The 25,977-nt window shown below is 44.2% G+C and overlaps 1 protein-coding gene across 4 annotated transcripts in view; it reads left to right on the top strand.

The window, feature by feature from the left end:
* Positions 1 to 400: 400 nt before the first annotated feature.
* The window catches only part of LOC146790006 (uncharacterized), a 195,658-nt gene continuing 170,081 nt past the window's right edge, over positions 401 to 25,977 (top strand). For all 4 annotated transcript variants that reach the window (XM_085628326.1, XM_085628324.1, XM_085628325.1 and 1 more), the window contains exons 1-2: positions 401 to 629; positions 25,205 to 25,331. In XM_085628326.1, the coding sequence (XP_085484452.1) occupies positions 525 to 629; positions 25,205 to 25,331 (232 nt within the window). In that variant the 5' untranslated portion in view covers positions 401 to 524. The remainder of the gene's footprint in view (positions 630 to 25,204; positions 25,332 to 25,977) is intronic.

The following is a 25,977-nucleotide window of genomic DNA, read 5'->3' as shown; positions in this document are numbered from 1 at the left end:
AACAACACAGCTTAATTACTAAAGAAAAAAGAACAAGTGAATGCCTTTAGAGTGGTAATGAAAAGCAAGAATGTATAAATGCCATCTGCATGCTTTAGCATATTCGAACCGGACCTATTGGCTTTGCTAATGCTTGTTTGCAAAGTTGAAGGCGAAACTGTTAATTCAAGCGGCTATACCCTGCTCTTTTTCTTCCAGATCACACTTATAAATCAAATGCACTAGCGTTTTCTATAATCCCCCGCTGTAGTACGGCTCGAATTTATGTGCATTGCATGCATGCTTTTAAACTGGACGCTTAATAGTGTTTCATGTCTGCGCATGCTCATTAACGTCGCTGTCTTTGTTCACGCACCAGTGAGTAGTGGCTCAAAGCTGCACTCGCTCTGTACCCCCGGGCTCTCTGAGCATGCCTTGGTAGTTAGTGCCTCTTGTTTTGAATCCGTAGTAGATCAGGCACCGTGGTATCCAGGCTCTGCTCAGAGGTTGGGTTTGGGTCCCCAAGACGCTGGTGTGATCGGTGCATGTCAGCAGATCAGGGAGTGCCTCTTGGTCAATGCGCAGAATTTCCGCCTTTGAATAATTGCAATACTACAAGGAGGGAGATGCCCCAACAGGAAATAGAGAAGGTAAGGTCTTGCCCCGAAAACAGCTTATGAAGGGCCAGTCGTTTTATCATACACAGGGCCCCAAATATCAGTGCTGCATGCCAGGCCTGAGGGTTGCGTTCATAGTGGATCCTCGTCTGGCAGCTGGGGCTCCTAGGGTGGCTCTATTTACTCTCCCTGGCCTTGATACAGGGGCCACAAGTGAATGCAGAGCCTAGGGCTAGTAGTGTAAGGCTCGACGCCAGCATGTTGTTGAAGGAGGGTGGTTTGATAGCTGCATTTCTTTCTAATTTCCTTCCCACCAGGCCCGGCTCCAGGAATTTTTATTTGGGTGGGCCAAGGTTGCATTTGGGTGGGCCACTGCAGGCTCGATTTGTCGCATATATGTATAGGCAGGCCTGCTTCAGGGCCATCCTTTATCTCTTCTTAGTCTTACAAGGCCCAGTAAAACGCACTCTTTTCCAAATCTCTTTCTAAACATTATCACTCTCAAAATGTGTTTTTTCCATGTAATGTTCCTTTGATGGGAAGAGGAGGTTTCTGAGGTGGGAGTATCAGGCAAGTGACACTACTCAGGCTCCCTCTGTGCGAGTCTTCAGGGAGAATCCCTCTTCATTACTACCTCCACCTGACCCGGACTCTGCAACGCACTCCCTTACAGGCTTAATTATCCACTACTCCTCTCCAGTGCACCTTATCTCACAGCTGACCTTGGGCCCAAGCCCCATATCAGGCACCATCGGGCTCCACTTTCATTTTTACCGGTAAAAAACATTAGTAAAATCACCTTCAAACTTAAAACATTGAATATAGCAGTAAATATACTTAGCACGCATGTTAAAGTATGTTCCACAGTAGCCCTTATGACCCGACTGCTAATTAAATAAACAAAAACAGGAAGGCCATGACAGGGCCGGCTTCAGCGCTGATGGAAAGTCTTTTTTGGCGCCGCACCAATAACTTCTTTCTCCGTAAATAACCTTTACTGCCACCTTCCAACAGTGCCCCTCATCCCTCCATGGTCCCCCCTTTTGACCTCCTCCTCGGATTACCTCACTGCCACCCTCCACCAGTGCCCCTCATCTCTCTGTAGTCCCCCCTCATGACCTTCTCCTCAGAGTCCCTCACTACCACCCTCCACCAGTGCACTTCATCTCTCTGTAGCCCCTCCCCCTCATGACCTCCTCCTCAGAGTCCCTCACAACCACCCTCCACCAGTGCCTCTCATCTCTCCCTAGCTCCCCCTCTACCCCATGACCTCTTCCTCGGATTCCCTCACTGCCACTCTCCACCAGTACCCCTCATCTTTACGTAGCCCCTCTCTCATATGCAGTTAATTTGTTGTTCAGCGCTACTCATATCAGTGTAGTGTGTTTCAGTACTTTACACCACACACACATTATACAGAGACAATAAATCATACAAGTATGTAAATCAGTCTACAGGGAATGTCTGATAAGCCAATGAGGATTACAAGGTGTATGAATCACATGTCATCCATACTGGTGGGCAGTATATTTTAAGAGGGTTTGGTCTAGGGAAACACAACCTTAGGATTTAAAGAGTATTCCATGGGGGTCAGCTTTACTGATAAAAATGTAGATCTGACCAAACATACTCATTTTAGCAACATTAGAATGATGAAAGACTGAGGAAGTTCTAACTATATCAAAACACAAAAAAGTGAAGTTTTAACTATAACATTAATGTTTGTAGGCAGCTCTTTGATGACAGTTCATAGGTCACTGTCCTATGTTAGGATTGTAACTTCTGAACTGCAAGTAGCACAAGGATCTCTGTGACAAAGGCAGTAACCCACTGAGCTTCCACATAAAATACAGTTCATCTGCATTTAAAAACTACTAACAGACAAATGATTGCTCTCCAGCAGGATCATTAATCACCAGCGTTATCTGGGCATTTTTTTATTGTCTTATTGTGTCCTGCATCAGCCATGATAATGATTAAAACTGTTTAAATGAAGCACTCACAAAGTTTGTGTCCTGCTGGGCCTGTGCATATTTTAAAAAGAAAAAAAATAGTAAAGCATTCTCTTACCTACTCCATGAGTCAAACTTTTTGTCACAGCCTGATGTGATAAGCAGCTGCAGGGGTCAGGTAAGGTGAATAGGAATAAAAAAACTTCGTTTCTCCTGCACTGCATAGAAAAAGAAATATCCACACAGCAGGACATTGTCGCCTTTGCCATGTGGAGATGAAGGGGTGAAAAAATAAACAAAGCCTCGTTAACATGTAAATGGTCTTTTAAAGACCTGTCAAGTACTGTGGCTGTGATAATCTCTAAAACTGTGTGTGTGTGTGTGTGTGTGTGTGCGCCAAGGAAGCTGTCTTGGCCCACGCCTGAGACACACCACGTCTGCTTTGCGCGCCTGCCTTCGAGCCCTCACTGCGAGGGCTAAGGCTCCCGTTTGGGTGGGCCAGGCTCATGTTTGGGTGGGCCTGGCCCACCCGCTAGAACCGGGCCTGCTTCCCACACAGGGGAAGGGACGGCTGTAAACTTCTCTGCAGGAGAACATAATATCAAAATAGATTTTAACCATTTTAGGTTTGACTTAATAACTGCTGCACCACTAACGGATGCCAAATATTTTAAATATTGTAGAGGTAAGTGGTGGTATGTGTATTATAGCTATGTAATTGCACCAGCAAGCGAAACATGTAAGTTTAATGTTTAACGTACGGGGTTTAGTTGCTGTGCCATGCTAAAGTTCCATCTGTGTCTGCTACTAGTAGGAAAGAGTTCTATTTCCTAATGAACCATTTTGTGGTCACGTTTTTGTTGCATCATCTTTTAAGCGTTTCACAGAATTGTGTGACTGCAGCAAGTAATTCCTTTCAAAGTGTCTCAGCCAATGTTATATTTCACACAAGCCGTTACAAAAATGTCTTGCGCTGGCCCTTCATTTCTGCAGGAAATTTGAACATAGACCAATGAAAATGTTTTAGAGGTGGCCACAGCAAAACATATTCTTTCTTTTGAAAAGAAGAAAGTAAAAATATGTGACATTGTGAACATAATAAACACCTAACATATGTTCTGGTGTCTGCATGCATGCAGTGACCAGCATTTATGAATGTGGTGAAATGTCATTCAAGCACTTGGGTACCATCTATGGTGGATTTGCAATGTTACCAAACCAGAAATCTATTTTCTGAGTAATAGCCAAATCAGGAATACATGGATTATTAATTGCTCTGTATTGCTGTAATGTAGTCAATAATGTGTACAGAATTGCACCTTTGCCACTGGTAATTTCTACATTCTTAGGTTAAGCATGTTCATAGGTACCCAAAACATTCATAGACAACGATCATTCAGATGTACACAATATGTATCCAACCTGTTGAGATGGTCCTGTATCTACAAACGTGTCTAACATGTTTGCATAACCACGTCGTGAAGGTCCTCTGCCCCAAAATACCACCCTACCATAGATGGCTTTCTGTGTATTCTAAACTGTTCTCACGTTCAAACATGTTAGTCGTTACCAAGTTCTGTTTCTTTCTTGTTATTCTAGTATGTGTTTCTGCATTCATTTTCGGTAAAAAACCTACATGTATGTGAAGGCAAAAAGAATTTGAAAAATGATCCCACTAGTAACCCCTGTTGCATATAACCCTGTACTTACACTGTATTACACTCAGGCTTGTACGTCATCATGTCAGTTTGTAGGCGTATTTTTACTGGGTCTTGGGAAGTCAGTGCTTACTGAGCAGTGTCCGTGGTGGTTACTATACTTTGCCACCAGGGTTGCACCTGACCTGTTTTTTAACTGCATGGCCAGTATTTTATTCTCCCAGCTGGTACCAAATCTAGGAAATTCACCTAAAGCCAGTATCCCCCCCGAGACGATTCTTGATAAGTATATGAATACAAATATCAGTAAGTTGTCAATTCCCTCATTATAATAGGTATCTGTTTTTAATGATCTCAAGGGTCCAGATACGTATATATTTGTCTTCATGTACTTACCAAGAATCGTCTTTGGGTCTCGGATAGATTTTTATTGCTAGCCTTGAATGATCGTGTGAGTGCTTGTTTGAGGATGTGTTAAAAAGTGACCATTAGACATGTCCAGCAAAAGAGTTCTAGAATGTTCTGTTACCAGGTAGGAGGGCATTAAAATACACCTATTATGTCCTGAAGAAGTGATTAAATTGTGAAACATGTCCTGTAATCTGGGTTTTGATTGGATGAGAACCTTAGAACCAATCACTGGAACCGTGAATGCCATTATATTTGAAGTGGGACAATTGAACAGTCATGTCTTTTAAGACCTATTGTAGGAATACCGTGATGTATTCTGGAAAATAAAGCAACATTTTTCAACTGAAGCATGATGACTTGGGGCCAAATTACGAGTCTGGCGGTCTGTGGTGGCGCGGCAGTGGGGGTCCAGCCACTGCCGCACCAGTGGTCCGACCGCTGTGTTACGACTTGGGAGGCTCGACCGTAATTGGACTGCAGGCTCTGCCAGGGAATTGCCGTTCCCTGGCTGTGGTGCGGCGGTCAGGGGCTATGTAATATTCAGGTGGTGCCACTGTGGCACCGCCATGCATTTTACAAGTTTCAGGACAGCCAGCGGTTTCATGGAGGTCTTTCCTCCATGAAAAGGCTGAGGATGCTGAAACAAAGAGCGCAACTAGGGGCCCCCTGTGCCTCCTGAGCCTGGGGAAGAATGCAGGGGGGTACATGTTACCCCCCTGTTTGCATGCACCCAGGTTCCTGCATGGCATAGACTTTCGAGTCCATGCTGTGCAGGAACCCATGTAGCGTTCCCATTGCGGTTCCTTTTTCAAAGGCACCACCGCCTTTGAAAGACGCACCACAACAGGACCGCCATGCCACCCGCCTGCCTGCCGGACCACAAAATTGGTCGTAATCTGGCGGTTGGGTGTCAGCGACCTTCGGCTGAGCGGTGTTGTGGCGGTTGGCACCGCTGTGCCACTGCTCCACCAAACTTCTTAATTAGTCCCTTAATGACCTTAGAATTGTGTCCCTCTCATAAAAGGATTGTGGATTGTTTAAACACAGTGAACACGCTGGTTGGGTATCTAGTTTTTATGAGAGTATTAGCGCCGGTGTAATTTCTGTTACCCACTACTATTAAGTTTCGTTAAAAAGAACGTAATTTAAAAAGGTTCCAGAGCTGCCTTAATGATCCCTGACTGGTAATTTAAGGAAACAAAGACATAATGGCTATTTTAAAGATGAATACAGGCACATTTATATAAAGTTTAATTTAAGGTTCAGGTCTGCGCCTTTGTAGAAGCTTAAAACATGAACAAATATCTGGTATGTTTTTGGGGAATGTGGGGGCCCTGTTTACCTCAGAGCCACAGACCTTCAGGTTATAATACATTTGAACTGGATAATCAACTCTTTTTGAGTGCTGACTCGCAGCAGACGGTGAAAATGAGCAGCCAAGGTTTATTATAAGAGGTGGTAGACTGGAACTCAGAATCTGTATGGCACAATTAATTAAAATAAACTTAAAGTCTAGGCATGGTATGATCATGAGTGTTCTTGACCGATCAACACCAGCTGGCATAAAATCGAGGATCACATCATCGAAAGATCCCTTTGTCGTGTAGGGCTCCCAAGAGCTCCATTGAGGATCCTGTCCCTTTCAGCCTGTAACGTGAGACCCTAAGCTAGGTGTGCAAGGGGAAGGTATGTCCACCACATCCTTACATGACAGCCACTCTCAGCAGCCTACCCACTAAATGTCTGACCATTATCTACAGTTCAGTTTATCCAAAATGAAGTTGTTCTTTCTGAAAAACAGAAATAAAATGAACCCTAATTCGATCGATGAGCTCCAAGGACATAATTTGACCTCACATTAGCATTGCCTGTAAAAGCGCTGGTATTCACCCTTTAATTCTTTGCTATCTTTCATCCCACACCTTAACCGATTTACCAAATCTTCAACTTCCACATGTTCTATCTCAAGAAGTTAACAAAGTCCCCCTCCCTGTCCCACCTAATAAGCCCATGCACTTATTCTGTCACATATTTAGAGTGGAAAGACTGTCCTGATGTCACATTGATCTCCATAAAAGCAGTAATCCACTCTAACACCTGTCTCCTCTCTCCTACTTGGAAATTTGACCTCATCATTGACCGCATCACATCCATTCTCAAGGAACTTCACTGGCTTCCTATTAAAGTGAGGATACTATCTAATATCGACTGATTAGCTTAAAAAAATAATTTAATTTAGCCCACCTCTTAAGTTAGCCAATCTCCTAAACATCTAAGGAGGTCTGAGAAGCACTATCATACGAATCCTCGAAACTGCACTTCCATGGCACTGTAACATCTGTCTGGAACTCCCTCCCTGCTGATAAATGCATTACTCTCACCCTCATGGCTTTTAGGGAAAAAACGGAAAGTACTTTAATAACAAATGACTCCACTCTCCACTGATGCTAATAACTTTCGTGCTTTCTTAAGATGAATGCTGGGTTGTTTCACTTTTCCCCCTCGTTCTGCCATCAAATGACTACCTTGTTAAGGTGTGCTTTCCTAGCCTATTGTGATTTCTACTTACTGTTTCTCGGTGAAGGGTGGCTATATAATAACCAAACTATATCTTCTGAGAAAAAGAAGTCGTTTATTTGCATGTGGAGAAATAGGATACTTACAAACAGCCTAAAGGATCCAGAACATTCTGTTGCAGGACGTCACCCGCTAATACTAGAATAGAGTTTAATCTCCTTAAAAGAAGAATTAATGGGGTCTCATATACAATGAGTGATTGTTTCAACAGCCCCCCAATCTGGCTTGGCACATTGAGTTTTTGTCTCTCTGTTTCATAGGTGGCTCAAAACATTAATAATGTCATTATTTAAAAACTGTATTCAGTGGGGCAAAGGTGCCCAAGGAAAAGGTTCACTCTTTCCATTTGGAAATGTAATGTTACACCATTTGAGGTAGTTTCTCTGTTGCCTGTATGCAAATGTGAAACATTTCGAAGGGTTGAGCCCAAGTGGCTGAGTTTCAAAATGAGCAGTCCAAAAAATCAGTAATGTCTCAAGCACATCAGTACACTTTAGATAGTTCATCCGATAGATCCTAGACACTACAGTCAAGCATCTCATCTTTATGCATGAAACACCTACAATGCAATTACATGCTGTAGAGTTCACCGTTAGAGAACACTGGCAGGTAAAAATGTGGAAGTGGGCAAAAACGCATTTCTTTTCCAGCATTTTGTCCTACGCCTCCGCTGCACACCACGCAGTGTCTTTTTTTTTTTGCACATATCCCCTCTACCACAAAATGCACACATCTATGTATCCCAGAACTGCACTCTGCTCCACTGATGCACAGCATCTTCTGCTACGCAGATGCATAGCAATCTGTGCTCCCCAATATCTACCACCCTGTTTCCTCACCTGTTACATACCCTCTGCTTTGCTCCTGCACGGCACACTCTCGTCATAGGTGCCCCCAAAATATCCATCCTAGAGTTCCGAAGGTGATTGAGCATTAAAGATGACTTTAAATTATGTTTTTATCTTGTCACATGTGCAGTGCGTTTAGAGATCAAATGTCAGTTTACTCTTCTGACAAATTGCTGCTTATGTTTAGCATGGAGCCTGTTGTCTATTTGTCTTTATCTAACTGCAAAGAAAGAGGATTTTGTAATGTGAACTGTGTGGGAATCTTGCTGGTGTGAAACGAAAGGCTGTAGGATGTCATTTTCTTCTAACAGACCACAACATTTAAATGCCTATAAATGAACTGTACAAATATTTTAAAATAAGTAAACAGGAAAGCTCAAATTAAGCACCGTTTTCTAATTCTGAAGTGCGATGGAAATAAAGATTTTAATCAGATTATAACAAATCAAGACACTTTACTTGGTGGTCTGCAAATGATAAATCTTCTTGGAAACCTAATGTCCACACGTTATTGTTAGTGCACACTATAGTTGTATCAGTAAAACTGTATACCTGCTTAAATTTAGTGCTCATTTCAATGGAAAATATCCTGTCTGTGAATGACAGTGTGCTACCACAATATGCTTTAATAATATATTCGTGACAGAGTTGCAGTGCTTTGCACCCTGCCAATTTCTGTCGCAAACTCAAGTACAAGCGGCACTCAAGCGGATTGACCTTTAGTTCCGGAATGAGGCTGGCCCAATCAAATCAATATATGCACATTTGGCCCCACAAAGATGACAGAGAGTATTAGATTTGCAAACCATTACATTTTATTAACAGATTAGCAAAGTTACAAAGTCAATTCATCAAATTAGTTGTAAATCAGTTATCAATATATGAATTAATTCGTCAGTATGATGCAAATTAATTCAAAATCATAAATGCAAAAGAAAACTATTTTAAAGTTGTCATAAAGTAATCAGAGCAGGCTCAGTTTCCCATGAAGGGAAATCCCCTACTTGGCTAAACTAAGAAATTCCTGAAGGTTAGGTAGAATTTAGGCTAAAGATGTCAGCATGGAAAGCCTTTAAAGGCGGAATCGGAGGAACCCAATAACGATTCCGAAGAGTCAAACTCTTTCTGGCAAGAGGAAAGGACATCATCTATGAAGTGAGTAGTGAAAACATCTCCTAACTAACCCAGTATTTCATAAGTTTAAATCTTCTCCTCATTGAAATCGCTACTCCGCCACACCATTCTCATGAAGAGAAACAGTCAGGATAAAGTTAATTTCGATAACGTAAGCTCAGTTCTTTTCTGCGATTACACACAATGGACCCTCTGCTGCACAACCTTCAGCTCAACGTTTACAGCGATACAATTTGGTCAGGATGTTCCCATTCCCTGGTGCTCGCTCATCATTTCCATCTCTGAGGAACATACAAAGATAAGCATTCACATGAAAATTAAATCAAGAGATGCATTCAATTAACGTTGGCTGGTACAGCTTTACTCCTGTAACGAGAAAGAGGTTAATACACAACAAGCAGGAGACATGTCAACTGAACAGTCACCATTTTAAATTGAGGCCTACGTTAGCTAAGGTTAACTTAATGTCAAACTTAACCAGTGAATACATTTGCGTGTGCAGATTACTGTTTATGTCCATGCAACACATTTATTAAAGGCAAATGTCTCTCAAAGTGTGCTCCTAAATGCAAGACCAACTACATACTTGCCACTCCTGCTGCATGAGTGTGGCTCATATACTTCACTTGTTCTTTGTGTAATGCTTGGATTTTTCAGAGTCCTTAGGAGTTCTAGTGATGTAACATTGATAGCAGCATTCCCATTCTGAAAATTGTTCCAGGGCCACTGCCTCCAGTCGCCTCATGTAAGGCACCTTCTGCTCCCCTAACCCTTATGTCCCAGTGCTCCTGATTCATACTTTTTTTTTATTAAAGACTTTATTTACATTTTGTAATAAACATAGAGATCTGACATCTTACCGCTTATTAGCCAGCTCTTACAATGAAGAGGAAAAGGGACATCATAAAATAAATCTTGACAATCAACAACGCACCAGTACACAGTAAATAACTTCCACAGTGACCACACATTCCCAGCAATCAGCAAGGACAGGCAAAGTTGAAGACATAACATGCATTTTGTAAGCCGCTTTAATTATTCTGTATTGTAATGTTGACTTCCCGTCCCTCCACCATTCCAATTGTCTTAGCGATCCCCTTCCATTCATTAAGTATGTCCCTGGAGCCCCATCCCCGATTGTACCAAATACCTAAACCTGTATCTCCTCATCAGTGCGCACGGCTGTGTCCGACTCCAACACGTCTCCATCTTTGGTCGCGAGGTAAGGCTTGTACAATAAATCTCACACCAATTATAGGGTAGCAAGTAAAAACTATATAGGGTCTAGTGTAGGGGACAGCTGCAGTAGAAGGGCACACCTCAGTTGTGGATGAAAACCCTCACTCACCCGAGGGTGACATGCTTCATCATTGGGTTTCTCCAGCACACGAGGACCACAAGGTACCTCGTGTGGGCTACAACTTAACCCAAGAGGGAAGGAGCAGGAGTGCAAAGCACGCGTTGGAACTACCAACTCAAAAAAGGTAAGGAGGGGCAGAGTGCTGAAGAAAAAAGTGAAAATGGTGTCTTAAAAACTACCTACTTAGGGGTCACAACTTTATTCCTCCTACCTAAGTGGTAGTGATTAAAATGCAAGTGAGTAAAGGGTTATGGATGTATACCCTCATAAATGATCAACATGTTTCTGCCATGGTGACAAAAAGGTTCAAGGCATTCATCAGGATCAATAGAAGTCACTCTGCTACATGTAGTGTAAAAATAAAAATAAAATAAAGTGATACTTAGGCCTCTAATCTTTGACCATCATGCACTTGTGTTGATCGATATGATCGGTCAGGGGGCTCTGTAAAACAATAACAATACAACCCAATTTAACAACAACCTTTCTGTAATCTACTGAAGCAGCCTGTCTCAATTAAATTACTAGTCTCAATAAAGAGCATACCTAAGTGTAGGATATATGTTTCAACTCAACCTCCTACCGGCTATCTTGCCATGTTGGTTAATCTGATAGAGGGTTAAAAAGCATTATGAAATCATACCTACAAAGAGACATAATGCAGACACCACAACTGAAAGCCAGCCAAACTTGAGAATGGATATGTACCTATTTAATTCATATAGTGTAATCTTACGTTATGAGTAATGTGCTATTTTAACTTAAAATGTATACTACCCATATGCAAATAGCCAGAGAGAGTAATCTTACTCTAGTGACTATATCTAACATTCTGATCGCCACATTGTAGTTGTAAAAATTATAAAAAGGTTCTACAAAAGATAACCCCGACCCGTAACTACGATTTAATTGAGTTACCAAACCAAAATTCAATCCGGCCACTAGAGACATCATACCAATAGAAATAATTAATGTACATCTATATATCATTAGAGTTATTTGGTTTTGTCAGAGGTTTATGTCAAGAGAAATCAATATACTTACAAATTCATACATACACTAGATAGTATGAATTGTGCCTTTTGAGTAAACAGAGTTATAGCTTTACATGCCCCCTACTATGTCCTGCTTGGTATATCATACTGAGCAAGTGATTGTATTCCGATGTTCTTAGCGGTGCTCTGTGAGGATCTATATGTTGTGGTATTGTATAGTGCGTTGAACACTGGATTTGGACTAACGTGTTTAACACATTAAGTTATTTGTTTTTGACCCATTGGCATGATTCTATCCAGTTACATGCTCAGTCTAGACATTTACGGACGTAAAGACCAACTACACGGCCATACTTGAGCCGGTGGTTTACAGAGAGCGGCACGTCGTTTCCATGACTACGCGAGCGAGCGTATACGCGTTATGTATACGTCACGTCGTGTACGCTCCGATTCCAATATGGCATACATTGATCGCCCCGCCGCTCCCTCCCGAGTATCGAAAAGGAGACCGTGCGTTTTCATAAGGTGAGCACTCTCTTATGGTACGTGGGACTCGTTCCCCACTTTGTAAAAGTATGTTGATTGTGGCCGTCTTCATAAAGTCTTCAGTGGCCATATTGAATTTTCTAGCACTTTTCAATGTTACGTGGGACTCGTCCCCCATTTCTGTAGAAGAATTTGTGTATTATGTGGCCATCTTCATGATGTCTCTAGTGGCCAGATTGAATTTTGGTTTGGTAACTCAATTAAATCGTAGTTACGGGTCGGGGTTATCTTTTGTAGACCCTTTTTTATAATTTTTACAACTACAATGTGGCGATCAGCATGTTAGATATAGTCACTAGAGTAAGATTGCTCTCTCTGGCTATTTGCATATGGGTAGTATACATTTTAAGTTAAAATAGCACATTACTCATAACGTAAGATGACACTATATGAATTAAATAGGTACACATCCATTCTCAAGTTTGGCTGGCTTTCAGTTGTGGTGTCTGCATTATGTCTCTTTGTAGGCATGATTTCATAATGCTTATTAACCCTCTACCAGATTAACCGACATGGCAAGGAGGTTGAGTTGAAACATATATCCTACACTTAGGTAAGCTCTTTATTGAGACTAGTAATTTAATTGAGACAGGCTGCTTCAATAGATTACAGAAAGGTTGTTGTTAAATTGGGTTGTATTGTTATTGTTTTACAGAGCCCCCTGACCGATCATATCGATCAACACAAGTGCATGATGGGCAAGGATTAGAAGCCTAAGTATCACTTTATTTTTATTTTTACACTACATGTAGCACAGTGACTTCTATTGATCCTGATAAATGCCTTGAACCTTTTCGTCACCATGGCAGAAACATGTTGAACATTTATGAATAAAGAATAAAGTTGTGACCCCTAAGTAGGTAGTTTTTAAGACACCATTTTCACTTTTTTCCTCAGCACTCTGCCCCTCCTTACCTTTTTTGAGTTGGTAGTTCCAACGCGTGCTTTGCACTCCTGCTCCTTCCCTCTTGGGTTAAGTTGTAGCCCACACGAGGTACCTTGCGGTCCTCGTGTGCTGGAGAAACCCAATGATGAAGCATGTCACCCTCGGGTGAGTGAGGGTTTTCGTCCACAACTGAGGTGTGCCCTTCTACTGCAGCTGTCCCCTACACTAGACCCTATATAGTTTTTACTTGCTACCCTATAATTGGTGTGAGATTTATGATATGGAAGCTTTATAGGATAGAATTGTCCTCTTTTCTATATTGTAGCATTGTTCTTCCTTTTGGCCCCCCCTCGTGAGCTACAAGTCTTGTACAATACCCAGATGTTTTTAGGACGACTGCGTGGAGGGAGCAGCTCGCTATAATTTTCGGTCTGCGTGCTACAATACAGCAAGCCCCTATGCCAGTCTGCAATAGTAGGAGTAGGGCCTTTTGCCCAGCATATCGCCACTCTACGTTTAGCTATTAACATGCTCATGTTCACCAATCGCCACTCTACCTTACGCAGTGGCCTAGAATACCCCAATAATGCCAGTAAGGAGTCTTTCATTAGTTGCTCGTCTATTATAGCTCCTATCTCTCGGAATACACTAGACCAAAAACTGGCAACCCCTGGACATAGCCATGCCAAGTGCATAAAGTCCGCCAGACTAGCACCGCATCGTTCACATTGTGCCGTGTCGCGAAGGCCATATCTGCACAGCCTCTCTGGCGTGTAATAAACTCGATTTAAGAATTTAAAATGAATGAGCCTATGTCTCCCGTTTAATGACACCCTCTTCGTGTTCTCGCAGCAATATCTCCATGTTGTATCTTCAATATCGTGTTCCAGGTCAGCCTGCCATGCTATTCTAGCTTTGGTGTAATAGTTTTCCCCGTAATTCAATGCTAATTTATACATTTTACACACAATTTGAGTAGGAGAGGGAGCTTTGATCACATAGGAGAGTGGTACTACCTCTGGTGGTTCCTCCATATCAATGCCCAGTATTCCCGTCGGAGCCTGTCTTGTTCTATAATATTGGAATTTGTGCAAAAGTGTAATCTTCAGTTCTGGTTTCTCCAACTCCTCCCATGTCTTAACCTTCCCTTCCGTGAACAAATCCCCAATTGTCGCAACCTCTATGGACTCAAGCGCCCTAGTCACGCCGCAGTTAGTGCGCGAGTCTAGGATCCTCTTCCTACGGTCCGTGGGAGTAAACAACAGAGCAGGTAGTGGGCGCGGTGTCGCTGCGACCCTCTCCATCTGTAGATGGGGAATATCCAAGGGGCCGTGCATCCAATTGTAAGCATGGGAAGTCTGTGCCGCCCTGTGATATAAATCAAGATCCGGAGCACCAAGTCCTCCGAGACGGTAAGGGAGTGTAAGGACATCCCATCTGACCCTGGCCTGTGTACCTGCCCACGGCAGCCTTATCAAAAGTGATGTTAGCGTACGAAAAAAAAGTGCCCGGCAGCACCATAGGAATGTTACTGAACAGGAACAAAAATCGGGGAAGTACGACCATTTTCATTAGCGAGATCTGTCCTACCAATGACAGCGGCAGACGGATCCAATTCTCGATGTCGCTCTCTAATTTACTAATAGCTACCCCATAGTTTTTGCGGAAGACCACCTCCGGGTCAGTGTGTATTTTGACTCCTAAATAGCGGACCGGCTCAGTAGTCCATTGTAATGGATAGTCCGGCTCAAAGGGCAGAGTGGAGGGGTTAGAGGAAAACAATTGATTTGACCAGTTGACATGCAGACCCGAAAAAGAGCCAAATTTAATCACCTCTCTCAATATAGGAAACAGATTGCTTTCCGGGTCACGAACATCGAGCAGAGTATCTTCCGCATATGCAGAGACTATCAAATCGTACTCTGGGAATTGTATTCCTCTATGCTTATGATATTCACGTAAGGTTCACGCCAAAGGCTTCGCCACCAACGCATATAGGATTGGTGATAATGTGCATCCCTGGCGCGTGCCTCTGGTAATGTGTATAGGGTCAGTTACTAAATTGCCAATTTTTATTTGTGCCGTTGGGGAGTTATATAAAATCCCTAGCACTAGCTTCATAAAGAGCCACTCTACCGAGTCGAAGGCCTTTTCCATGTCTAAAAAGACGGCGACTGCCTGTACACCCTGGCGAGTGTGTTGTATCGCCCCGAAGACCGTGCGAAGATTATAGGTCAAGTGCCTATCGGGGACAAAGCCCGCTTGCTCTGGCGCCACCAGGTATGGGACTAGAGGAGTTAGATAGTTTGCCAAAATTTTGGCATATATCTTGGTGTCAACATTTAGGAGCGACAGAGGTCGATAGGAAGAGCAGTCGGCAGGAGGCTTGCCCGGTTTCAGTATTATCACAACGACAGCCTCTCTCATTGATGGCGGCATGATCCCACCAGCACACATCTCCTCGAATAGCTTGGCAAGATGGGCGACTAGCTGTTCCTGGAATGCTTTATAAAAGGTGACCGTAATTCCGTCCTCACCCGGCACGCTACTGGATTTCATCCACGCTAAAGCTGAAATTATTTTCTCCCTTTCCAATGGGCGTATTAAATATTCACGATGCTCATTTGTGAGCCAGGGCATCTCAATATATGTAAGATATTCCAATATTTCTGCCTCCCCTCCCGTTTCCCGAGAGCTATATAGATGCGAGTAGAACTGTCGAAACCGTGTAGCTGTATCAGCCTCATCCGATATAATCTCCCCTTCCGCGTCTTGGATCTCCGACACCCCCGCAGTGTCTCTACGCTTCTTGAGAACGGAAGCCAGGACTGAGCCAGGGCGCTCTCCTTTCACCAAACGAGCGAGCAGTCGCATATTTGCCAAGATGCTTATGTTCGGCGTCCGCTGAGTCATGATATTCCCCCAACAGTGTTTTCAATTGCAATGCATCTGCTTCACTTGTACAGCCTGATGATTTTATTTCGAGTGCTTTGAGGTCGTTTTCCAAGTCCGACAGCCGCTTTCGAAGTGACTTAAGGACTCCGGAGTGTTTCGCCATAGCAATCCCACGATGTAGACCTTGAATGTTTCCCAAACTGCTGTGAAAGTGTCCACCGATCTAACTTCGCAAGCATAGAAGGTGTCTATAGCTTCCGAAATATCTGACTCGAAGGCCGTGTCTAATAGCGAGTAAGGTGGGAATCTCCAGGTAAATGGGGGGGATGTGTTTCTGTGGGGTATCAATAACCAAGAGAACAGGCGCACTCCTTCATAACAACTCCTGGAGGCAAGCCGATAGTCAATCCTAGTGTGTAGATCATGGAATGCAGAGTAATGTGTGTACCCCCCCTCTCAGGATGTCTCTGCCACCACACATCGCTTAGTTCCAGCTGTGTCAGTGTGTCAACAATTGCGGGGGTAGGCGCCGACATGCTTCATTCTGGGCCGCCCGATCTATCCAGGCAAGAACTCAGGACACAATTGAAATCGCTGCCCCAGAGCTGTGTACCACCCACGTATACCTGCATCTTTTCCATAAGGGAGGTGAAGAACTTCGGATTGTCATAGTTAGGGCCGTATATGTTAACCAGGATCATGTCCAAGCCCTTCCCCAGGCATCTTGTAATCACAAACCTACCCTCCTGATCTGTGTCAAGTGGAACTAGTTTCAACCTGGATTTAGGGTTCACCCAAGTAATTACACCTCGTGCATGCGTACTGAAGCCCGCCGCATGCGTGTGTCCCTGTAAGCTCCTACTACGGAGCTACTCCTGATTCATACTTAATACCTTGTGACCCCCCTATGCATAGCACCAAGCCCTCCCCTGAAGCACCTCACCCACTGCTCCCGTGGGCCACAAAACAGTTTGCTCCCCTGGTGTACACCTGAATGTGCACCAATGGAGATAGCATGTGTTCCCTCACCCCCCTAGTGCACACCAGGTGCCACTTTGTACCCTCTTCTCTATATCGAACTGTACTTTACTGCTACATACAGTATTTGAGTACAGGTGCCTCTATGTCCTTTTTGGTCTGTGTGGATTGGTTAGTATGTCTTATCGGTCTATCTGCAATGGCAGCCTTTTATCTGTTGAACTCTATGTTATATATGTTTATTGATCAGTGCACATTTCTATTCATATATCGGATTGTGTGCATGAACGCCTTTACATATTTTTATCTATGTGAATGGCCGCCTTAAGCAGTGTTGCTTCATGTTTGTAAGTGTGCGTAAATGCCCGTAGGCACATGTTAAAGATACTTGAACAACCAGCTGGTTGTATACATAATGTATACATATGGATGTTCATGGTTTATGAGTGTTTTGAGTAGTTATGAACATGCTTAACCTAAGCATGCATACATTACAAGTGGCATGATATAGGTCTTTATATGTGCTATTTTCATGCCCGTGTACATTTACGCATATTTTCTTAACAGTCTAGATATTATGTACAAATGCGTACAGAATGCTAGAAAAATTGTGGAATTCTGCATTTCTTTCAAAAATGTTTTTGTCACATCTTTTTTATATTGCATATCTCTTCTTCCTACACCCCCCTTGTGAAGTTGTGCACTGTAGTTCTTTCTCACACCTTCCTCGACACCCTATTCATCACTATTCAGGTGCAAGATTAATGTACAATGAAGTGTGGAAGGGGTAGCCTTGCAGAGTAAATAGGTTCCTTCATTTTGCCACACCAGTTCATCACGTTTCTTCCTTAAGCCTGGGAGGAGGCCGGGTGGAATTCAAGTGTTGTGAAATGGCACGTTTATCCAAGGTAACCCAAAAATTCAGCAGCATACTCTCACCCCACATCCTCCAGGATGCCGAGTATGGCAATACGTTGGGAGGGTTCAGTCAGACCTTGTAGTATCCTAAAGAGTGTATAAAGATGGTGGTCCAAAATTGTAAAATAAGAGGACAGGTGTAGGAAAATGCCCCTTATTTGTCATGGTCACTCCCAATTTTTGCCACTGGTCCTGATGTTTTTCGACTGATGTGCACAGGGTCCCTACTAACAAGGCCCCAGTGCCAGAGCTCTTTCCCTAAAAACAAGGTAAATGGTCTAATTGTAACACGATTGGCATACACTGTAGCATACCTGTAAGACCCTAGTTCCTAGGGCATGGGTACTAAAGAAGGCCCCAAAGGGGCGCAGCATGTATTATACCATCTAAAGGAACCTCTATACAAATTGCATACAGCCCTGCCATTGCAGACTGTGTGTCATGGTACAAACCACATGTAAAAACACAACATGGCACACTCACTGTGTACCATGCCAAAGTCACTGCATGTAATATATGTAAGCCATCTTAACAGCAGGCCTTGTAGCCCTGAGGCAGGGTGCATTATATTACATGTAAGAAGGGCATATCTGCATGAGCAGCTATACCCCTGTGCTGTCTAGTACAATTACTAGATGGTACAAGTGAACAGGGAAACAATCTTAAGTATATGCACTAGGCACTAGTCATTACGAGTTCCCCAGCCACATGATGGATTTACTGAAACCTATGGTGTTTGGTATCAGATACCTTGTCTTAATAAATCTGTACTGTTGCCAGTGCTAGATTTATTATGACATGAACTCAAAGGGCAGCTTAGAGGTGCCCCCTGAAACACCTGCCAGCATCTAGTGTGCTGGCTTACTCATCTTGTCCAGCCTGCCACCAGAGACACGTTTCTGACCCCCTACAGGTGAGAACCCACACTCTGTGATGCCAGAAACATAGCCTGCTCCGGAGAAAGATGTTCACATCTTCTCCAGCAGCATGGCTAGTGATTTAGCATAACACCCTTCACTCCCGTTAATGCCCCTTAATTTAGTATTTAGGTGGCACCCTGACAGCAGGAACTCGGATTTGTCTGCCTGAAAGAAGGACATAGACGAGCCAATGATGTGAGAACTGTGGATCAGCTTCAACTTTGGCGCAAAACCCTGGCTGACTGCTGCTCACCCTACAATCATCAGCACGGACTCATCCAGAAGCGGAATTGCTCTCCTTAACCCCTGGAGGTCTGCCCAGCACTTGCTTGACCCTGCAACATCTCCTTTGGAGTGGAGGAGCCACTCCCCTGCATCAGCAGCCACCGTGCCAGCTACCTGATACACCGTTCTGATGGCCACCGGGCCCACCAAGGGAGATACACCTCCAGCAAGAGGTCTTTTTGATCCAGGAGGTCAGATCCATCCCGTTGGCAAGTATAGAGACGCCATGGCCCCCAGGAGCAGCCCTGCCCCAATAGCGAAGGTGCCAGAGCCAGTTACAAGCACCAAGGCTCGTTTGTGTTCAATCAGAATACCACTGCTGCCAAAACTTACCTGCACGTCGAAGGACTCTGAGAGAGGCCAGCCCCACTCCGAGAGTGACCCTGCTGCATTTCTTTTCCCTCTTCTGCTGGTACAACAAGAACCGTGAGAGCATCTAACTCACCGACCGCCAGACAAGGCTATGAAACCCTCAAAAGCCGAGCCCCCCCTTGAGTTCTGCCAGACTTGACCCCCAGTTCCCCCTAGCAGTCTTTGTCTTACAAGTACTTTTCCCATTGACTTTAATGGGTAGCATTCAAGGCTATCTCCACGTAAGGCACCTCTGCACCTGGACACTCCAGGACAGGTAAACTTGAACTATTAATGCTTTCTTGGACCTTGGCCTCTACGTACCTTAAGTCCAGAAGGACAGTCCTTTAAGTTATCTGTAAGTGTCCATATACAGTGTATGTTTCTCCCATAGGATGACATTACCGCGTTCGAGGATCATGCCTCAAATCTCACAGCTGTCATTTTTTTTTACTGTTTTTACTGTAAAATTTGATAACTTCTAAAGTACTTACTCGATAATCTTGGTTTCTAAAATTATATGAAAAGATATGTTATTTTTCTAAATTGGTCTTCAGTTTCTTTTTGTGTGTGTCTCATTTATTGACTATGTGATTATAACAAATGCTTAACACTACCCTTTGCTAAGCCTAAACTGCTCTCCCATAGTACTACAAAAGAGAGCATTTGGGATTATTAATTTAAGCCCAGTAAACCAATAAGGGTCATTTGGACTTTCTGCATAGTGAACCTAATTTTGGTACACTACATACAAAGCCAGCTTTCTACCACAGTCCCATACCATCTGGAAGAAGCTGCAGTCATCAGTGGCACATTTAGGACAGTTTGCTACAGGGGTGGCATTCATCCTCCCGAGTAGTCAGGGGGTAAAGTATGAATTGTGTAGGTACTTCAGTGCAACGAGGAGTAGGCTCTCTCAGGCTATTCTTGCATCTCCCCAGTTGCTGTCATCAAGGGTGCTCACCCAGCCTTCGCATTTGTCCCCCAGAACTCTAAATTGCTCAGGTTCTTAAGTTATCAGGGAGCGATATAGAGGTGAGATGGTGCATCAACCCAGGGGTCCAAACAGACCTTTAGTCCAAACAGACTTTTAGGCTCTAGGTGAGAGTGGGTAATGGAGGCTAGTGGGCCATCAGGGTGTGACACAGTTGTAATGATCTGTTAAACGGGAACTTATGAAGTGTGAACTCCACCTGTAGTTCCTGGAAGGATTTCATCTGTTTGCTAACCCAGACGTCACTCAGTTTGAAAATGCTGATGAGGTCCCATCGACTGAACCCCTCTCGTGTGGTTGTGTGCAGGAGCTATGTATCATGCTATAGCAGAGTTTTCTGTGTGGGCATGCAGTCCTATCGGATCTATGTGAGGGCCAGCCGCCAGCAAAAGACTGGCACACTTGTGACCTATGGGAGTGTTTTAAGAAGAGTATAGCCGGGTAGCGCCCCCTCGATGTGCTGCCTGCTATGTATGGACACCTCAAGCCTAAATGTGGGGTTGTCCCTGCCTCCAAACAGACAGTCGTTAATTATCTGAATTTGGGAAGCCCAGTAGTAGAGGAGTGGGTTTGCATATACATATGGAAGCCTATCTTAAGAGGTTTTTTTCTCCTAGAGAATGGCTCCTAACAGAAGATAGTCAAACCAGTCTCCTGGAATGAGGAGGGTCAAGGTTTGGAGGGCATATCAGAGTTCAAGGAGAATCATTATTTAAAAAAGGGCCACTCACCTAAGTACGTTAAGGAGCTGGTTCGCCCACCTGGCCAACACGAGCCAGCAAAGGATTAAGGTTCAGACTCCAAGTTTGCCCAGGTTCTAATGAGATGTATACCCCCAAAATATTGGAAGCTAAGTGACGGACCAGAAGGTGGGACTGCCAGTCAATAGTCATAGTGCCACCTTTATGGGTTCCAAAGTAGCGTGCTACTCGCTGAAAAAGCACTTCAACACCCCAGCAAGCGCTATACCAATGCAAACCTATTTCCCTCTTCTATTCCTCCACTAACCTTCTGAATCCAAATAACTGACTAACATATCCACCACTCAAAATACTTTCATATTTCAAGATACTAATTCATCGCTAATCCATTATAGGTTCCTGGAGTAGTGTGCTACTCGCTGAGAAAGCTCTTTGATGCCTCATCAGGTGAAGTAAGCGATATATAAATGCAATTACAATACAATACAATATCTTTCAAGAGACTAGGAGCAATTTCGTCCAGTTAAATTTGAGTCCTGATGCTTCTCCATACAAATGCAATATTTAAAGAAGGTGTGGTGTTAAGGCACGTGGGTGTCCCAGGAAGATGAGGATGTCGTCGGCATATAGTGCAGTGCGGTCCTCGAAGCCCATCTGCAGTGGAATACCCAGAGCTATGCATTACACCTGATCCATGTCGCCAGTGGTCAGTCATTTGGAAGAACTAAAGAAGGGGAGGGGGCAGCCCTGTCTGCCCCCTCCCCGGCGGCAGATCAGCCCAGCACCATGTGACTCTGGGCAATAGCTTGCTTAATCTTCTCGAGGGCCCCCAGCGCCTTGACACCTTCAGGTAATTTTTCGCACTTTACAAATACTGGACATTTACATTTAAGAGCAATCAAAACATAGGAAACAAAGAAAAAGGGCAGAGTTACAGAAAATGTGTTATGGGAGGGGGAGGGAAGGGAGAAAACAGGGAGACGGGAGAAACTGTGCCCAATGTCCGGCTGGGTAGGTGATGGCTGAGGCCGAGGGGATGAACCAGGGCCGATCTCCTCAATAGCTGAACCAAGCAGCTCCACTGGGCGTCGGACATAATGCTCGGACACCGCTGTCAGGATAGTGATCAGTGGTACTCAGAGAATGTCAGAGTAGCACAGGGGAGGGTTTGAGGGGGTGAGAAACCATGGTCCGAATGAAATCCAGCCGCCATCTTGAGGTCAGGCACTGTCAGTCACTGTGAAAGGGTCCAAGTTGATCTTATTGAACCGGAAGAGGTCGTCAAAGGTGAAGGCACGTAGCGTAGTCATTTCGCGGCAGATATGTGACTTCGGGGTTTCGCTTCATCAGCCTAGGGCATGCCCTTCAGTGATCTCGGTGGCCACGCCGTGTTGTAGCTCCTTGGGTTGCCTCCATTTGTAGCCCCAGTCTTCTTGTGGATGGCCGTCTCATCAAGGAAGTATGAAGAATGAGCTCAATGACCGCCATCTTAGGGTAGGCAAAACGGTTATTGATTCTGTTATTTAGTGGTGTGGGTTGCTTTCACTGTCCGTTCTTCACAATATGATCTCCAGATGCCCCACTGGTCCTTTTGATTTAATATATAATAGGAGACACATGTGGCTGCTCTTTTGATACAGGTGTGGTGTATGATCCTGGTAGGCTCTCTAATTTCAGGGATCAGTCTACTGACTGTGTCCTGAGTCTCCAGCCTGTGAAGTCGTTTACTAGTTGTATTGCCCCATTCGTAAATGCAGGCCTCTGCTGCTATCCAGCAGTTCTTGGATTCTTCAAGGCAGAGTTGGTGTAGTGATGCCTTAACTGCTGCAAGTTGGCATTTCCTGTGTTCGTCCTGTCACACTAGGTATGCCTGTTCCAGGTGTACCAAGCTGGCTTCCAGGTTGAAAAACTTTTGCAGCTGAGTCTTGTGTTGCCCATGAATGTAGGCTTTTGCCCTACCACGTATGACTGCTTTGCTGGATGCCCATAAAGTAGCTGCAGAGCTTAAGGAGCCTTTGCTTAGTTCAAAATATGAGTTTAGCTCTTGAAATAGATGTTGGAAGCATTAAAGTTTCATCAGGTGCCAGTTACTGAGCCACCATATGGGTCTGGTACTATCTGTGGCTGGTCTAATTCGCAATGTGGTGGGCTTGATCAGAGATCCCCATGGGATAATGTGCACCCCTGTTGTGCCTAGCCTGTCCATGGCTGGCATAAATAAGTAATCTAGTCCAGACATGCTGAGACGTGTATAGCCCGACTCACGGGGATGCTACATCCGTCACAAATTGCTTAGCCCCACAGCAGCAGCCCATTCCGTTAGGGTAGTTTTCCTATGCCACCCCTTTTCTCTGCTACACTGGGTTGAGTCTCCATTCAGTTGGAGTCTAGGGAGAGGGTAGGGTCCCTCTCCAACTGGTTAATCCTAATGGCCTTGCGTATTTCTCCTTGGACCTCAGAGTATGCCGGCAACCTAGCAGTCAAACCCCCTCATACTCCTTGATCTCTGTCATACATGTGTGTTTTTGACAAGTAAGTACTTGCTTATGAGGCTTCAGGGCTGTGGGCATCCGAGGTGTGGAATGATGGATGCGTATGTCTTATAAGTTCCTTATGTTCTGCGGCCCAGTCCCATGCCGCCTCCAGTTAACCAAAGAACAGGGTACGAGATTCATATACGACCTTCAACTTGGCGGGCAATATCAACAAGTGGGGTAGGCTCATAGCTCTGAGTTGAAGACCTTCCGTTGTTTCTGGACTAGCCATGTGTTGTTTGGAAAGATGAAGATGCAGGTAGACTGGAAGAAGGGGGGGCTTTCGCTCTTGAGGATGGCATCTCTGTCTTTATAGTTAAGGACTTTGGCTATAAGGGTCGGGGACTACAGGAGGGGGTCGTTACGCCAGGGAACAGAGGGCCCTCTCCATCGCAAAGCAGGTGGATAGTTGATCTGTGTGGAGCCAAGATTTTATCTAGTCTTCTAGGAATTGCTCAGGTAATGTACCCTCTGACCCCTCCTGAACCCGTCATTGCGGAGATTCTTCCTACATACACGGTTTTGAGCATCTTCGGGGCTGTCCTCCAGAAGTTTTGATAGTACAGAGAGGTGTTCCACTGTGGATTTAAGTTCAGCCATGGTATCCTCTAGTTCGGAAATGCGACCCTCCGTCTCAGACAAACTGTCTGCCACTTTGCGTAGGCCGTGGAACAAACAAGATATGTTGACTGATTTCTCCAATTGTGGTCTCGAGGGCCGACGAACAGGCTTGTGTGGCTTGCAGGATGGAGTCTGTGTTTGAGCACTCCATGGTACACAGGTCTGTTGGGGCTCAGGGGGTGGACGTGGCGGGATCCCCAGAAGGGGTGGTGAACCTTTCCATTTTCGGTTGTGCCTCGGAGGCTGCGGATGATCCCTGCCCATGGTAGGTGTCGCTGTAGGTCTGCCCCAGCCCCAGCTCAGGCAGCAGACAGGCCAGCTTACAGCACCTAGGGTTATGTGGGCAGCATGAGCAGCTGGTGATCAGTTAAATCTGGGGGTGGTTGCCGCTTGAAGGAGTGTCGTCTGGACGTAAAGTCCGCTGTGAGGCGATGGGCTCCTGGAGTTCTCTGCTTACTGTGTTGTGTGTGTCACAGCCGCCTCTGGTAGAGATCGCGTTCTCCGCTGTGGTGCAGTACAGTTCTTCAGTACTCCCGCCCGGGAGTTTGGCCATCTCTCCTAGTAACCACCATCATTTTGAAGGGATGGGGAGGCCACCTAGCTCCACGTTAGCTTGAGGTTGGAGGATTCTGTTTGATCGAGGGGCTGGACGGTCGTCCAGGGACCTCGAAGTTTTAGATATGGGCTTCAAATAAGATAGAGAAAATAGACAATGAATAGACCTTGAACCTTACACTCTTATTATTAATTGAATTTTATTAATGTATTGTTCTGTGGAGCCATGCTTGAATAATAAATAAGTATAAATAAATACTTGTAGACCAGCAAGTATAAGGACAAACACAGAACTACTAGTACCAGACTGCTGAACCATAAAACACTACAGGCAGCGTTTCTCCCATGTTACATTGTGGGATTACTGCTGACTTCTCTTTACTTTACTTTTCTTAAATTTCCCACTTAGACCTATTGCTATATTTTGGTTGGTGTTCTTACAAATAATATTTTGCAAGACGTCCTATTATCCAAGACTTTCTGTTCCAGGCGCCAGTTACATTTCATGACGTGGCTGACAGTTTCTCGGAAGAAGAGTGGAATCTGTTACACGAATGGCAGAAGGAACTTTACAACACAGTGATGAAGGAGATTCACCAAGCCATGCTTGCCTTAGGTAAGATTGTACTACTTGTATGTCTTTAAAAAGTGTTCAGTCTTCGAATACCATGCTTGTTTTCTATTTCTGGATTCCCTGTATGTATTCTGATTACATGTTTTTGGTACACGTTTAGGAAAATCTTGATCATAGACTTGTTGTATGCTTTGAACCTTTTAAAACACAGCATCTTCAGAGGTGTACATACTATGTATATGCAATTATTCTTGAAATAAGATATTTCTGCCATCATAACAACATATGTCAGACCTGTGACTGAACTCATCGCTATCTCAAAGTTCAAGATTTAAGTCATTGAGCATCAGACATTAGTAGAATTTTGGGATAGCTTTAATCTGATGCTGTCTGGCTGTGCACCTCTCCCGTCCGACATTGCAGAGCAGTTGCATTAATAGTGATTCTATTTAACTTCTGTAGGTTATAAAAAAATTAAAGGCCTACCCCACTTGTGATGCTTCTGAGGTTTTCAGGATACTGGATCACATGCTTCCACTTGATTAACTAAATGACATTAGAACATTGGTCTGTTTGGATCTCCATTGAAGACAATGTAGTGCTCCGGGCTTCTAATGGCTGGTAAAAGCATGGAGCTCCAACATTCCAATGTTTGTCTTTCACAGCTGTTGTGTGAACAGAGACCCCA

The sequence above is a fragment of the Triturus cristatus genome, chromosome 10 (assembly GCF_964204655.1).
Source record: "Triturus cristatus chromosome 10, aTriCri1.1, whole genome shotgun sequence".
NCBI classification, from domain to species: Eukaryota; Metazoa; Chordata; class Amphibia; order Caudata; family Salamandridae; genus Triturus; species Triturus cristatus.
Note: the sequence above shows the minus strand (reverse complement) of the source record. Positions and strands in the feature narration are given on the sequence as shown.